Here is a 17,141-nt window from a genome sequence, read left to right on the forward strand (position 1 = left end):
CACCATCACATATTTTCATTAGCGCTAACCCGAAATGAAAATATGAATATTTCATATTCCAAAGTTCTTTACGTAACAGAATATGTTCTATTTATTCATAATTAAATATTTCTACATGTATCTGTTTTTTTTTAAAACAAATATATACAGGCAGTCCCCGGGTTACGAACATCCGACTTACGTACAACTCGCACTTACGAACGGAGCCTTTCACATGTTTGAGCCTCTAGTATTATCGCCTGTAAATCAAGCCCCACAAGCAAAGTGAATACAGTACAGTACAGCAATAAACACTTAATGATGTGTTCAGTGCTGCTCGGTTGTGAATCACATGTTTGAGCCTCTAGCGACTGTAAATCAAGCCCCACAAGCAAAGTGTACTAGGTGGCAATAAACACTTACTGATGTGTTCAGTGCTGCTCGGTCCTGGGGGAAACAAAAGTGTACCTAAACATCACCGAGAGTGCCGTCGCTCTGTGCCGTCGCTCCGTGCCGTCGCTCCTCTGTGTCATCAAGGGATTCCCTCCTCAAGTCGGCTCATCGTAAGAACTGACGTCTGCACTCGCCGGTCACATGACCTGTACACACCCCTCTTCTCATTGGTCTGTGGATGCATCTCCCTAGAAGAACTCTGTGACTCAAACTTGAACAAAGAAGAAGAGTCCGGAGGCAGAGCTGTCCTATTACTGTACGTGTACATTACAGGTAAAATACTTTGTTATCCTTACTGTAATGTAAAAAAGCATATAATGGAAGCGAGTACAGGGTATGTCCAGATAAGCTGGCGTGTGGTCATAGCTTGATTCGGAAACATCAGGACTGACTTATGTAACAAGTCAGTCCTGATGTTTCTGAATGGATCGTACAATTACAGTAGTTGAGCTGAGGGAACAAAAATACTGTACGTACACAGAAAGTTACTGTACAGGAAGTTACAGGACAGTACGTACTGCATACATTACCTGTTCTGTACAGTATTGTACAGTGTTTTTGTACCCTGCAAAAATGCCTCCCAAAAACAAATCTGCCTCCCAAACAAGTGCTGGTGATACAGCAAAAAAAAGAAAAACCATCACCATGGAACTGAAAGTAGAAATAATAAAGAGATCAGAGAGAGGTGAAAATCCATCATCCATTGGCAAAGAATTGGGTTACAGTAAGTCAACAATTGCAACAATTTTAAAAGATAAAGGTAGAATAATGGACCATGTGAAAGGCTACACCCCAATGAATGCTACAATTCTTACTAAGCAACGCAGTGGTTTAGTTATCCAGATGGAAAGGCTGCTGACAATTTGGATAGAAGACCAAAATCAGCATAATATACCTATCAGTCTTTCTTTAGTGCAAGAAAAGGCTCAAAGCATTTTTAATGATTTAAAAGCTGCAGGTACACCTCATACAGCAATTGAAGGTGTTTGTAATGAAGAATTTGTTGCAAGTAGGGGTTGGTTTTATCGCTTTAAAAAAAGAGCAAATTTGCATAATATTAAAGTTCAAGGCGAAGCAGCGAGTGCCAATGCAAGTGCTGCAAGTGATTTTAACAAGATATTGGAAGATATTATTGACGATGGAGACTATTTGCCAGAACAAATCTTTAATGTAGACGAAACTGGCTTGTTTTGGAAAAAAATGCCTGAGAGGACATACATTTCAAAAGAAGAAAAAAGTGCACCAGGACATAAGGCATCAAAGGACAGGCTGACTTTATTACTTGGGGGTAATGCATCAGGGGATTTAAAGCTCAAGCCTTTGCTAGTGCATCGCTCCCTAAATCCGAGGGCACTACGTAATGTCACCAAGGCATTTCTTCCTGTTATTTGGAGGGCAAATTCAAAGGCTTGGGTTACATTGGCACTCTTTGAAGAATGGTTTTTGAACCATTTTATCCCTGCTGTTGAACGTTATTGCTTAGCCAAAAACATTCCTTTTAACATTCTCCTTCTCCTTGACAATGCCCCTGGACATCCAACCTCTTTAGATGACATGCACCCCAATGTAAAGGTGGTATTTCTGCCCCCCAACACAACATCACTTATTCAGCCAATGGATCAGGGAGTCATAGCCTCCTTTAAGGCCTATTATTTACGGAGAACATTCTCACAAACTGTCAGGGCTACCCAAAATGATGAGATGACCTTAAGGGATTTCTGGAGAAATTACAACATTTATGATGCCATCAAAAATATTGCTGATGCTTGGAATGAAGTGAAAGAGACAAATATGAGAGGAGTTTGGAACAAATTGTGCCCCCAATTGACACAACAATTTCTGGGTTTTACGGATGATGAAATCGCTGAAACCAGGCAAACTGTGGTTGCTATGGGTAATCAACTGCAGATAAACATCACTGAAAATGATGTCATTGAGGTTCTCGACTCCCATAGCCAGGAACTAACCAATGAAGACCTAATGGAACTAGAGCAGGAGATAGAACTGAGGGAAGAAACCCAGGACATAGAAACTCCACAACTGAAAAAGTTCCTTACAAAAGAGTTAGCTGATGCTTTTCATCTTATTGAAGCAGGAATGGCAAAGTTAGAGGAGCAAAATTCTGATACAGAGAGGTTTGCAAAAGTTTACCGTACAGTTACTGAAGGTCTGAAATGCTACAGGGCTATTTATGATGAGAAAAAGAAAAGCTCTATACAAACCTCCCTTGATGCATACTTTAATAAATGAACTCCAGTAGAAAAATCCAACTCTACAACAAGTCCATCATCCTCTACCAAGATTGTTTAATGTTGTACTGCAATATTTGAAAATGTTTGTTTAAGGTTATAGTGTACAGTACTGTACTGTACTGTACAATACCTGTATTTGAAAATGTTTAAGCATTTATATGCACAGTTAAAAATAAATAATATATTAAGACAAACATCTGTCCAAGTTGCATTTGTTGCATTTCCTGAGTAGAACGCCATTCAATTTAGTTCTGGTGAGTATGGTATGGGGTTAGAGCCACTTGAGGTTTCACTGCTGTCTGTATCCTCATTAGAAAGATTGTTTGGCTAGAGTTTCACCTAAAAAAGTGCCTGTTCTGACTTACATACAGATTCAACTTAAGAACAAACCTAAAGTCCCTATCTTGTACGTAACCCGGGACTGCCTGTATTCATACCTATATATATAGATGATTATATATAGGTATAGACATATACAGATATATATAGGAATATCTATTTAAAATATAAAGAACATGTTCCCCTATGTACAGAACATTGGAATGTGAAATATTTACATTAAAAACATAGTTAAAACCTTTAGTAAATATGAATATTGAATAAATATGTTTATACATGTTTTTGTCTACTTTACAGCAAAAGGTTCTAATGCACTGATATTTATGTCTAAATGTGTGTACATATATATTTAAGTGTTTATATGTGTATATATGTCTGTAAATGCATATATACACATATAAATAAATACATACACACACATATATATATATATATATATATATATATATATATATATATATATATACACATACATATCCATCTTTAGATATGTATGTATCTCAATGTCAATCTCAATTCTCTTTGGCGGCTTTTTTTTTTCTAACACCCGAGATTTCATATCATTGAGCCCTTATTATATTATTATAAGTGTAACTGTACTTTGTAATGTATATTTGAAGTGTTTTGTGCAACTATCATTGTTGATTCTAGTGTAAATCACGATTGCGCTCAACTTGTAATATGAGTGCCATTTAAACGGCACGCAAATGATCGCGAAAACCCTTGCGCAATCAATTGTGCACCACTTGTAATCTAGCCTTATTGATTAATGTCCCTTTAAATTCAAAACTCATGTACAAACTGTCATAAAAATATTTACATCAAAATAAAAAGTTTGTCATTTTAATTGTGCATATTAAATGTTTTACAATTTTTTTTAAATAAACTTTTCAATTACAATCTTTAAATGAAGATACATACAGCACACAACTCTCTAAGATGTAGTAATTAATCATTATATATATTAAGATATATAATAATAGAAAAAAATACTGTAAAATGGCGCTGCAGCACTAAAAGATTTGAATAAAATGATCAATTCTAATACCATTTTGGAATGTTGAAAAGGGTGGAGCTAAGTAAAAGTAGAGATGAAATGCATCATGTGATTCATATGATATCTGTTTTTTTTTAGGTTTAGCGAATAATAAATTGAAGTATCCGCGCCATTGATGCTTTAAGTTATCAACAGACCACTGATCCTCAAGGCTTTGTTGACGGAAGCGTATTAAGCCTTATTTTTGATCAATTTCAAGTCAGATGTGTAATCGCTGCAGTGAGGTTCATTGGACGTATTGAAACCACTGATTGTCTAAATGTTGAAGCTTTAATAAATGAGGTTGTTGGAGAAAAAGTTTCCAGTGGAGTAATTAATCATCCTTTCAGCACAAATTTATACTTAAATGGAATAGTATCCCAAATTCTTAGAGATTGCACAAAAGTGGGAAACATCTGCCATCCCTGAGGTCTTTTTTTTAAAATCAAAATCCATAGCAATTTAAGAACTGGAGAAATAGGAGGAAAGACAAATCCATCTTAATCTCACCTCCCTATAGTACCAGTGTCATATGCACTGATCCAGGATCTCCAATTCCCCTCCTCAAATAAAATGAAAAGGGAGCTGGATAAATGGATAGAAGTCTAAATAGATATTAACACTCATTTAAATGTCTGTAGGATATTCTGGAAAGTATAGGTTCAGTGCTTATCACTTAATATATGTTGTGAAGTTTAATGTTTAAGAATCTCATCCACAAGTAAACCATAAATTGCCTATATTGTCTATTCTATGTATCCTGTACAAGTTGATTGCTCACTCACCTTAAATTCTAGTAACATTTTTGAATACACATTCTTTTAATCTGGGAAAGATGTAGAAGATGTAACATATTTCAGTATTTTACAAACTTCTGTACTTTTAGAAGGATTTAGGTTAGTTTCACTTAGCTTGATGCCCCTGTTTCCGCGCGAGCCTTCAGGCTCGCCAGGAACAGCAGTTATGAAGCAGCGGTCTAAAGACCGCTGCTCCATAACTTCCGCCTGCTCTGAGGCTGCGGACATCAATCCCCCCTATCCTTTACAATCGAGCTGATTAACACCCCCTGCTAGTGGCCGATTGACTGCAAATCTGCAAGGGGTGGCATTGCACACGCAGTTTACAAGAACTGCTTGTGCAATGATAAATGCCGACAGCGTATGCTGTTGGCATTTATCGATGTGCGGCGGACATGAAATGCTACATCGTATCATGTCCGCTCGCAATTTAATGAATCGGTCCCATAGTGTCTATAAAACAATGGGAGCTGCCATGTTGTAACTTAGGTTACCTTCTCTGCTGTGGCCAATTAGGGAATGTTAAAAATAGGTCACTAGAGTGTGCAGCCAATGGCTGTGTGGAATATAACAGTGTTCTTCACTTTTATTTCTAACAGGATTGGAAAGCCCACAATTTCAGAATGGAATTACAGGAAAAGGGGACAAAATAAATAATTAAAGTATATTGCACTGTTTGTTTTATATATATATACAGTTTATTATTTTTTATTACCATCTCAAAGTGTTTAATGTCCCTTTAATTCTGATCCTGAGGAGACATACTGAATTGATCTGGTCTAGTGGGGATTTAATTGAGAGAGATAATCTATAGTCTAGTTCAGTGATGGCTAACCTTGGCACCCCTGATGTTTCGGAACTACATTTCCCATGATGCTCAACTAGACTGCAGAGTGTCTGAGAATAATGGGAAATGTAGTTTCAAAACATCTGGGGTGCCAAGGTTAGCCATCACTGTTCTAGTTTTCAGTCTGTGCTTCATGTACCTCTGAGGGTACTTGGGCCACATGCAAAGGGTAATCCAGAGTTGGTCTTCTAATGTATACATTATATTAGCATTTTTTATATAATGTATGAATTTTATTTCCCTCACTTTACTTTAAAGACCCAAAGAAAACTTGTCAATAAATTACATGTGCAGGAATGTTATGTTTTTACTTTTAATCATATGAGTATTTTTCAACTAACAAACATTATTCCATAACTTGTCTGCCTGCTCTGAGGCCGTGAACAGAATCAACCCAATCGAATACGATGGGGTTGACACCCCCTGCTAGCGGCCGATAAAAAGTGCTCAATTTTACAGCGCTATTTTTATTGCACTCCAGCACACTTAACTCACCACTTGTAATACGAGCACAATCAGTATGCAAATATCGCTCCCTGAGCTGCCCAAAATAAGCGTGTATGCATTTGTGATTGGCTGATGGCTGGCACATGGTACGTGTATGCATTTGTGATTGGCTGATGGCTGGCACATGGTACAGGGGGAGTGGTATTGCATTGTCTGGCTATCTTGCATTTGTTGATTATGCAAATCTACTGTGTTTACTGCTACTTTAATATGAAATAACATCAGAACCTCTCATTTTCAATCAAGGCGGCTCATCAAATGTAAGCAAGGTAAATAGTACTGAATAGAAGAAACCAAACTACACTCTAACAACTATCTCCTGAAGTGCATAGTTAAAAACTTAAACTAAAAAAAACCTTACAGAGTGAGCGCTAATAAATATCAGCTAAAGGTAAATATTGAATAATTGACCTGAAATTTTTTTCAATGTTTAAACCTTACACCCTAACATAAACCCCGAGTCTAAACACCCCTAATCTTCCGCCCCCGACATCGCGAGACCTACATACACTTATTAACCCCTAATCTGCTGCCCCCAATGTCGCTGCCACCTACATAAATTTATTAACCTTTAATCTGCCGCCCCAACGTCGCCGCCACCTACCTACACTTATTAACCCCTAATCTGCCACCCCCAACGTCGCCGCAACCTACATTACTGTTATTAACCCCTAATCTGCTGCCCCCAAAATCGCCTCCACCTAACTACACTTATTAACCCCTAATCTGCTGCCTCCAATGTCGCCGCCACTATACTAAAGTTATTAACCCCTAAATCTAACCCTAAGTCTAACCCTAACGTAACCCTAACCCTGACACCCACTAACTTTAACATAATTAAAATAATTCCAAAACAAAATTACAATACCTAAATTATTCCTATTTAAAACTAAATAAATACTTACCTATAAAATAAAACCTAAGCTAGCTACAATATAACTAATAGTTACATTGTGGCTAGCTTACGTTTTATTTTTATTTCACAGGTAAGTTTGTATTTATTTTAACTAGGTAGATTAGTTATTAAATAGTTATTAACTATTTACTAACTACCTAGTTAAAATAAATACAAATTTACCTGTAAAATAAAACCTAACCTGTCTTACAGTAAACCCTAACATTACACTAAAATTAAATAAATTACATTAATCAAATACAATTAACTAAATTACAAAAAAAAAATTTTTTATGCTTACCTGATAAATTTATTTGTCTTGTGGTGTATCCAGTCCACGGATCATCCATTACTTGTGGGATATTCTCCTTCCCAACAGGAAGCTGCAAGAGGATCACCCACAGCAGAGCTGAATATATAGCTCCTCCTCTAACTGCCACTACCAGTCATTCGACCGAAGACAAGCAAGAGAAAGGAGAAACCTTAGGGTGCAGTGGTGACTGTAGTTTAAAAATAAAACACACCTGCCTTAAAATGACAGGGCAGGCCGTGGACTGGATACACCACAAGAGAAATAAATTTATCAGGTAAGCATACATTTTGTTTTCTCTTGTAAGGTGTATAGAGTCCACGGACCATCCATTACTTGTGGGATACCAATACCAAAGCTATAGGACACGGATGAAGGGAGGGACAAGGCAGGTGCTTAAACGGAAGGCACCACTGCCTGCAAAACCTTTCTCCCAAAAATAGCCTCCGAAGAAGCAAAAATATCAAATTTATAGAATTTTGAAAAAGTAGGAAGTGAAGACCAAGTTGCCGCCTTACAAATCTGTTCAACAGGAGCCTCATTCTTAAAAGCCCATGTGGAAGCTACCGCTCTAGTAGAATGAGCTGTAATCCTTTCAAGAGGCTGCTGGCCAGCAGTCTCATAAGCTAAGCGTATTATACTCCTTAGCCAAAAAGAAAGAGAAGTTGCCGAAGCCTTTTGGCCTCTCCTCTGTCCAGAGTAGACAACAAACAATGCAGATGTTTGCCGAAAATCTTTAGTAGCTTGTAATTAAAACTTTAAAGCACGAACCACGTCAAGATTGTGTAAAAGACGTTCCTTCTTTGAAGATGGATTAGGGCACAGTGACGGTACAACAATCTCCTGATTGATATTTTTACTAGATACCACCTTAGGTAGAAAACCAGGTTTGGTACGTAACACTACCTTATCGGAATGAAAAATGAGATAAGGAGAATCGCATTGTAAAGCAGATAACTCCGAAACTCTTCGAGCCAAGGAGATAGCTACTAAAAACAAAACTTTCCAAGATAAGAGCTTAATATCTATGGAATGCAAAGGTTCAAACGGAACCCCTTGAAGAACCTTAAGAACTAAATTTAAACTCCAAGGCGGAGCAACAGGTTTAAACACAGGCTTAATTCTGACTAAAGCCTGACAAAACGCCTGCACGTCTGGAACCTCAGCCAGAAGTTTGTGCAAAAGAATAGACAGAGCAGAAATCTGTCCCTTTAAGGAACTCACTGACAAACCCTTCTCCAATCCATCTTGGAGAAAAGATAATATCCTAGGAATCCTGACCTTACTCCATGAGTAGCCCTTGGATTCACACCAATGAAGATATTTACACCATATCTTATGATAGATTTTCCTGGTGACAGGCTTTCGCGCCTGTATTAAGGTATCAATGATCGACTCGGAGAAACCACGCTTTGATAAAATCAAGCGTTCAATCTCCAAGCAGACAGCCGCAGAGAAATTAGATTTGGATGGTTGAAAGGACCCTGAAGTAGAAGGTCCTGTCTCAGAGGCAGAGTCCATGGTGGAAAGGATGACATGTCCACCAGATCTGCATACCAAGTCCTGCGTGGCCACGCAGGTGCTATCAAAATCACTGATGCTCTCTCCTGCTTGACCTTGGCAATCAGACGAGGGAGCATAGGAAACGGTGGAAACACATAAGCCAGGTTGAAGGACCAAGGCTAGAGCATCTATCAGCGCTGCCTTGGAATCCCTGGACCTGGATCCGTAACAAGGAAGCTTGGCGTTCTGGCGAGACGCCATGAGATCCAGTTCTGGTTTGCCCCAAAGTTGAATCAACTGTGCAAACACCTCCGGATGGAGCTCCCACTCCCCCGGATGAAAAGTCTGTCGACTTAGAAAATCCGCCTCCCAGTTCTCTACTCCTGGGATATGGATAGCTGATAGGTGGCAAGAGTGAATCTCTGCCCAACGAATTATCTTTGAAACCTCCAACATCGCTTGGGAACTCCTTGTTCCCCCCTTGATGGTTGATGTAAGCTACAGTCGTGATGTTGTCCGACTGAAATCTGATGAACCTCACTGCCGCTAGCTGAGGCCAAGCCTGAAGAGCATTGAATATCGCTCTTAGTTCCAGAATATTTATCGGAAGGAGAGCCTCCTCCTGAGTCTATGACCCCTGAGCCTTCAGAGAGTTCCAGACTGCCCCCCAGCCCAGAAGGCTGGCATCTGTTGTTACTATTGTCCAATCTGGCCTGCGGAAGGTCATACCTTTGGACAGATGGACTCGAGATAGCCACCAGAGAAGAGAATCCCTGGTCTCTTGATCCAGATTTAGTAGAGGGGACAGATCTGTGTAATCCCCATTCCACTGACTGAGCATGCAGAGTTGCAGCGGTCTGAGATGTAGGCGGGCAAACGGCACTATGTCCATTGCCGCTACCATTAAGTCGATTACTTCCATACACTGAGCCACCGAAGGGTGAGAAGTAGAATAAAGAACACGGCAGGAATTTAGAAGTTTTGACAACCTGGCCTCTGTCAGGTAAATCCTCATTTCTACAGAATCTATCAGAGTTCCCAGGAAGGAAACTCTTGTGAGAGGGGATAGAGAACTCTTCTTTTCGTTCACTTTCCACCCATGAGACCTCAGGAATGCCAGAACAATGTCCGTATGGGACTTGGCAATTTGGAAATTCAACGCCTGTATCAGAATGTCGTCTAAGTAAGGGGCTACTGCTATGCCCCGCGGCCTTAGGACCGCCAGAAGTGACCCCAGAACCTTCGTAAAGATTCTTGGTACCGTAGCTAACCCAAAGGGAAGAGCCACAAACTGGTAATGCCTGTCTAGGAAGGCGAACCTGAGAAACCGACGATGATATTTGTGTATCGGAATGTGAAGATAAGCATCCTTTAAGTCCACGGTAGTCATGTATTGACCCTCCTGGATCATAGGTAGGATGGTTCGAATAGTCTCCATCTTGAAAGATGGGACCCTGAGAAATTTGTTTAGGATCTTGAGATCTAAGATTGGTCTGAAGGTTCCCTCTTTCTTGGGAACCACAAATAGATTTGAATAGAATCCTTGCCCCTGTTCCTCCTTTGGAACTGGGTGGATCACTCCCATAACTAGGAGGTCTTGAACACAATGTAAGAATGCCTCTCTCTTTATCTGGTCTGCAGATAACTGTGAAAGATGAAATCTTCCTTTTGGGGAAGAAGCTTTGAAGTACAGAAGATATCCCTGGGACACAATTTCCAACGCCCAGGGATCCTGGACATCTCTTGCCCAAGCCTGGGCGAAGAGAGAAAGTCTGCCCCCTACTAGATCCGTTACCGGATCGGGGGCCAATCTTTCATGCTGTCTTAGAGGCAGCAGCAGGCTTCTTGGCCTGTTTACCTTTGTTCCAAGCCTGGTTAGGTCTCCAGACCGGCTTGGACTGGGCAAAATTTCCCTCTTGTTTTGTATTGGAGGAAGATGATGCCGCGCTCGTCTTAAAGTTTCGAAAGGCACGAAAATTAGTTTGTTTGGTCCTTAATTTGTTAGACCTATCCTGAGGAAGGGCATGACCTTTTCCTCCAGTAATATCAGAAATGATCTCCTTCAGTCCAGGCCCGAATAGGGTCTGCCCCTTGAAGGGAATATTGAGAAGCTTAGACTTTGAAGTAACGTCAGCTGACCAGGATTTAAGCCATAGCGAACTACGCGCCTAAATAGCAAAACCTGAGTTCTTAGCCGTTAGTTTAGTTAAATGAACAACGGCGTCAGAAACAAATGAATTGGCTAGCTTAAGCGCTTTAAAGGGACAGTATACACTCATTTTCATATAACTGCATGTAATAGACACTACTATAAAGAATAAGATGCCCAGATACCGATATAAAAATCCAGTATAAAACTGTTTAAAAACTTACTTACAAGCTGTCAGTTTGGCTGTGTTGAAAAGGTAGCTGGAAAGCCCACTGCAAGTGGCAAATAAGACACTCCCCCCTCCCCCTTCTTTTACATATGAAAAGACCCTTTACACAAACAGGAGCAAGCTGGAGAAGGTAGCTGACTGTATTCACATAAAACTTTGGGGCTTGGTTAGGAGTCTGAAAATCAGAGCAATGTTATTTAAAAATAAGCAAAACTATACATTTATTTTAAAAAAAAACTTTATGGGCTATATAAATAGATCATCTACAAAACATTTATGCAAAGAAAAAATGAGTGTATAATGTCCCTTTAAGCTTGTCAAGTATATCATCCAATGGAGTTTCTACCTGTAAGGCCTCTTCCAGAGACTCAAACCAGAAGGCCGCAGCAGCAGTGACCGGGGCAATGCATGCAAGAGGCTGGAGAATAAAACCTTGTTGAATAAACATTTTCTTAAGGTAACCCTCTAACATTTTATCCATTGGATCTAGGAAAGCACAACTGTCCTCGACGGGGATAGTTGTACGCTTAGCTAGGGTAGAAACTGCTCCCTCCACCTTAGGGACCGTTTGCCATAAGTCCCGTGTAGCGGCATCTATTGGAAACATTTTCTTAAAAATAGGAGGGGGAGAGAACGGTACACCTGATCTATCCCATTCCTTAGTAATAATTTCTGAAAACCTTTTAGATATTGGAAAAACATCAGTGTAAACAGGCACTGCATAGTATTTATTCAATCTACACAATTTCTCTGGCACTATAATGGTGTCACAGTCATCCAGAGTAGCTAAAACCTCCCTGAGCAACACACGGAGGTGTTCAAGCTTAAATTTAAATGTTGACATATCAGAATCAGGTTGAAGCATCTTCCCTGAGTCAGAAAAATCACCCACAGAAAGAAGCTTTCCTGCCTCAGCTTCTGCATATTGTGAGGGGATATCAGACATAGCTACTAAAGCGTCAGAGTGCTCTGTATTTTTTCTAGCCCCAGAGCTGTCTCGCTTTCCTTGTAACCCTGGTAGTTTGGACGATACCATTGTAAGGGTATGATCCATAACTGCCGCCATGTCTTGTAAAGTAAACGCCATGGGCGCGCTAGATGTACTTGGCGCCTCTTGAGCGGGAGTCCCTTGAGCGGGAGTCAAAGGTTCTGACACGAGAGGTGAGTTAGTCGGCATAACTTCCCCCTTGTCAGTTTCCTCTGGTGATAAATCATTTAAAGACAGAATATGATCTTTATAACTTAAAGTAAAATCAGTACATTTGGTACACATTCTAAGAGGGGGTTCCACAATGGCTTCTAAACATAATGAACAAGGAGTTTCCTCTATGTCAGACATGTTTAAACAGACTAGCAATGAGACCAGCAAGCTTGGAAAACACTTTGATAAATGTAAACAAGCAAAAAATAAAAACGGTACTGTGCCTTTAAGAGAAACAAATTTTGTCAGAAATTGAAAAACAGTGATAAAAAGCAGTAAATCTTATGAAATTTTTACAGTGTGTATAATAGACTAACAGAGTATTGCACCCACTTGCAAATGGATGATTAACCCCTTAGTTTCAAAACCGGATAAAAACCCCCGATATAAACGTTTTTCAACAGTCACAACAAACTGCCACAGCTCCGCTGTGGCCCTACCTGCCCATATAACGACTTTGAAAGGCACAAAAACCCTTTAGAGAGGTCCTAAGTGTTCAGGGAACTCCTTCAGGGAAACTGGATGTCTCAAGCTGCAAAATCTAATGCGCATTTAGGCGTGAAAATAGGCCCCTCCCACCCTGTATTCACAGTGAGAGGGCCTAACAAAACTATCCCTAGGCAAAATCTAGTCAGCCATGTGGAAAAAACTGGGCCCCAATAAAGTTTTATCACCAATATGTATAAAAAAAAACGTTTAAACACTTCCAGCAAACGTTTTATTTTTCAGTAATGTGAGAAAGTAATAAGAATATTACCTTTTACAGCAAGCATGATACAAGTCGTTATTAAATCACTGTAATTAGGCTTACCTTAAATAAATCTGGTATTAACAGTATTTTCTAGCATATTCTTTCGCTAGAAAAATTTAAACTGCACATACCTCATAGCAGGAGACCCTGCACGCCATTCCCCCAGCTGAAGTTACCTCTCTCTTCAGTTATGTGTGAGAACAGTAATGGATCTTAGTTACAACCTGCTAAGATCATCAAAGACCACAGGCAGACTCTTCTTCAACTTTCTGCCTGAGGCTAAAATAGTACAACTCCGGTACCATTTGAAAATAACAAACTTTTGATTGAAGATAAACTAAATAAAAACACCACATCTTTCTAGCTACTTCCTTTCTTGTCGAGAGCTGCAAGAAAATGACTGGGAGTGGCAGTTAGAGGAGGAGCTATATAGACAGCTCTGCTGTGGGTGATCCTCTTGCAGCTTCCTGTTGGGAAGGAGAATATCCCACAAGTAATGGATGATCCGTGGACTGGAAACACCTTACAAGAGAAATAAACACTAAATTACACAAAATAAAAAAGAAATTATCAAATATTTAAACTAATTACTCCTAAACTAATAGCCCTATCAAAATAAAAAAGCACCCCAAAATAATAAAACCCCTAGCCTAAACTAAACTGCCAACAGCCCTTAAAAGGGCCTTTTGCTGGGCATTGCCCCAAAGAAATCAGCTCTTTTACCTGGCAAATAAAAATACAAAAATCCCCCCCAACAGTAAAACCCACCACCCACACAACCAACTTCCCCAAATAAAATTCTATCTAAAAAACCTAAGCTACCCATTGCCCTGAAAAGGGCATTTGGATGGGCATGCAGCTCTTTTACATTGCCCAAACCCTAAGCTAAAAATAAAACCCACCCAATAAACCCTTTTTTAAAAACCCTAACACTAACCCCCGAAGATCCACTTACAGTTTTGGAAGACCGGACATCCATCTCATCCAGCCGGCGAAGTCCTCTTCCACGCGGCAAGATGTCCTCAACCAACCCGGGAGAAGTCTTCATCCAAGCGGCAAGAAGTCCTCAACCAAGCCGGGAGAAGTCTTCATCCAAGCGGCAAGAAGTCATCATCCAGGCAGGCAGAAGTCTTCATCCAGACGGCATCTTCTATCTTCATCCTTCCGACACGGAGCGGCTCCATCTTCAAGACATCTGGCGCAGAGCATCCTCTTCATACGGTCCCAGCCGTACACTGAAGGTTCCCTTTAAGAGTGTTTGTGCTCCAAAAGGAAAACAGTCCAGCAGCAGTTAATCAATTTCAACTAGTTTCAGCCTTGTGCAGGCTTGATTAAATGCTGCTGGACTTATAGACCGGATAATAATTTTAATAAAATACACACCACTGTATTTTGGGGGCATTTGGAGTACATTTATAAAATTAACCAGGGATCTAATCTCTGCTTAATTTTACAAGCGCTAATTGCTACCGCAAGCTTGTAATGGCCGAATATTTATTGCACGCCTGGGTAATTTAACGCTCCACTTGTAATCTAGTCCAAAATGTTTTAAAAGCATTTAAAGTGACACTCAAGTCAAAATAAACTTTTATGATTCAGATAGAGCATTTCGTTTTAAGACATTTTACAATTTACTTCCATTATTAAATTTTGCACAGTCTTTTTATATTTACACTTTCTAGAGAACAATATCCTACTGAGCATGTGCACAAGCTCACAGGGTATACGTATACTAGTCTGTGATTTGCTAATGTCTGTCACATGATACAAGGGACTGGAAAATAGGGAAAAAAATAAATTTGTCTATTGCTTATTTATTCATTCAGAGTAGGTGTTAAATCATTGTTGCTTTTTCCCTAACGCTGCTATTACGAGTCTTGTAGTTATAGGTGTACCGGACACCTTTTAGGCCGTCACGCAACATCAGTACCGCACTTTTTAAAAAGTCCTTTTTCAATGGGACTTCCATAGCGCCGGTATTACGAGTTTGCCTGGGAGGCCAAAAAGTGAGTGGTACACTCTATAACCACAAGATCCGTATCGTCATCTAAAGTCAGTAGTTATGAGTTTTACGCTACAAAGCTGTACCATAAAACTCATAACTAAAGTGTTAAAAAGTACCTAACACCCATAAACTACCTATTAACCCCTAAACCGAGGCCCTCCCGCATCGCAAACACTAAAATAAAATGATTAACCCCTAATCTGCCGTTCCGGACATCGCCGCCACAATTTTTTTTATTAACCCCTATTCCGCCCTCCCGCATCGCAAACACTATTTAAAGATTATTAACCCCTAATCTGCCGTCTGCCCACACCGCCATTATGATAAACCTATTAACCACTAAACCGCAAGCCACCCACAACGAAATATACTATAATAAATTATTAACCCCTAAACCTCTGACCTCCCACATCACTAACTCTACATAAATATATTAACCCCTAAACCTAACCCTAACGTAACCCTAAGTCTAACCCTAACACCCCCTAACTTTAACATAATTAAAATAGAGCTAAATAAAACCTACAATTATTAACTAAATAATTTCAAACTACTTACTTACCTGTAAAATAAAACATAAGCTATCTACAATATTACTAATAGTTATATTGTATCTATCTTAAGTTTTATTTTTATTTCACAGGTAAGTTTGTATTTATTTTAACTAGGTAGACTAGTTAGTAAATTGTTATTAACTATTTACTAACTACTGAGTTAAAATAAATACAAAGTTACCTGTAAAATAAAACCTAACCTGCCTTACACTAAAAACTAACATTACAATAAAATAAAATAAATTGTTTTTTTGTGATTTAGAAAATTGTATTTTAATAAACACTAAATTACAAAAAAATAAAAAAAATAAATGATCAAAAAATAAAAACGAATTACTCCTAATCTAATAGCCCTATCAAAATAAAAAAGCCCCCTCAAAATAAAAAAACCCTAGTCTACAATAAACTACCAAATAAAAACCTATCTAAATAAACCTAAGCTAACCATTTGGATGGGCATTGCCCTGAAAAGGGCAATCAGCTCTTTTAGGAATTGCCCAAACCTTAAGAAAAAAAAACACCCAAAAACCCTTAAAAGAACCTAACACTAACCCCCGACGATCCACTTACAGTTATCGAAGTCCGGACATCCATCCTCATCCAGCCGACGAAGTCCTCATCCAAGCGGAAAGAAGTCTTCATCCAGACGGCATCTTCTATCTCCATCCATACGGCGCGGAGCGGGTCCATCTTCAAGACATCTGACGCAGAGCATCCACTGTAAACTGAAGGTTCCCTTTAAGTGACGTCAAAGATGGCGTCCCTTGAATTCCTATTGGCTGAAAGATTTCTATCAGCCAAAAGGAATTAAAGGTGAAAAAATCCTATTGGCTGTTGCAATCAGCCAATAGGATTGAGCTTTCATCCTATTGGCTGTTGCAATCAGCCAATAGGATTGAGCTCACATTCTATTGGCTGATTGGAACAGCCAATAGAATGAGAGCTCAATCCTATTGGCTGATTGGATCAGACAATAGGATGAAAGCTCAATCCTATTGCCTGATTGGATCAGCCTTTTTAGGGCAATGGTTAGCTTAGGTTTATTTAGATAGGTTTTTATTTGGGGGGTTTGGTTGGGTGAGTGGTGGGTTTTACTGTTGGGAGGTTGTTTGTATTTTTTATTGCAATGTAAAAGAGCTGTTATCTTTGGAGCAATGCCCAGCAAAAGGCCCTTTTAAGGGCCATTGGTAGTTTATTGTAGGCTAAGGTTTTTTTTTTATTTGGGGGGGGGAGGGGCTTTTTTACTTGGATAAGGCTATTAGATTAGGAGTAATTCATTTTTATTTTTGATAATTTCATTTTTTATTTTTTGTAATTTAGTGTGTTTTATTTTT

The 17,141-nt window shown here is 39.3% G+C and overlaps 1 protein-coding gene across 1 annotated transcript; it reads left to right on the forward strand.

The window, feature by feature from the left end:
- The first annotated feature begins 1,005 nt into the window (after window positions 1-1,005).
- Window positions 1,006-2,682, forward strand: LOC128666506 (tigger transposable element-derived protein 1-like). The gene has a single exon (XM_053721144.1). It carries the CDS (start codon window positions 1,006-1,008, stop codon window positions 2,680-2,682), a length of 1,677 nt encoding a protein of 558 aa, XP_053577119.1.
- The last annotated feature ends 14,459 nt before the right edge of the window (window positions 2,683-17,141 follow it).

Source organism: Bombina bombina, chromosome 1 (genome assembly GCF_027579735.1).
Source record: "Bombina bombina isolate aBomBom1 chromosome 1, aBomBom1.pri, whole genome shotgun sequence".
NCBI classification, from domain to species: Eukaryota; Metazoa; Chordata; class Amphibia; order Anura; family Bombinatoridae; genus Bombina; species Bombina bombina.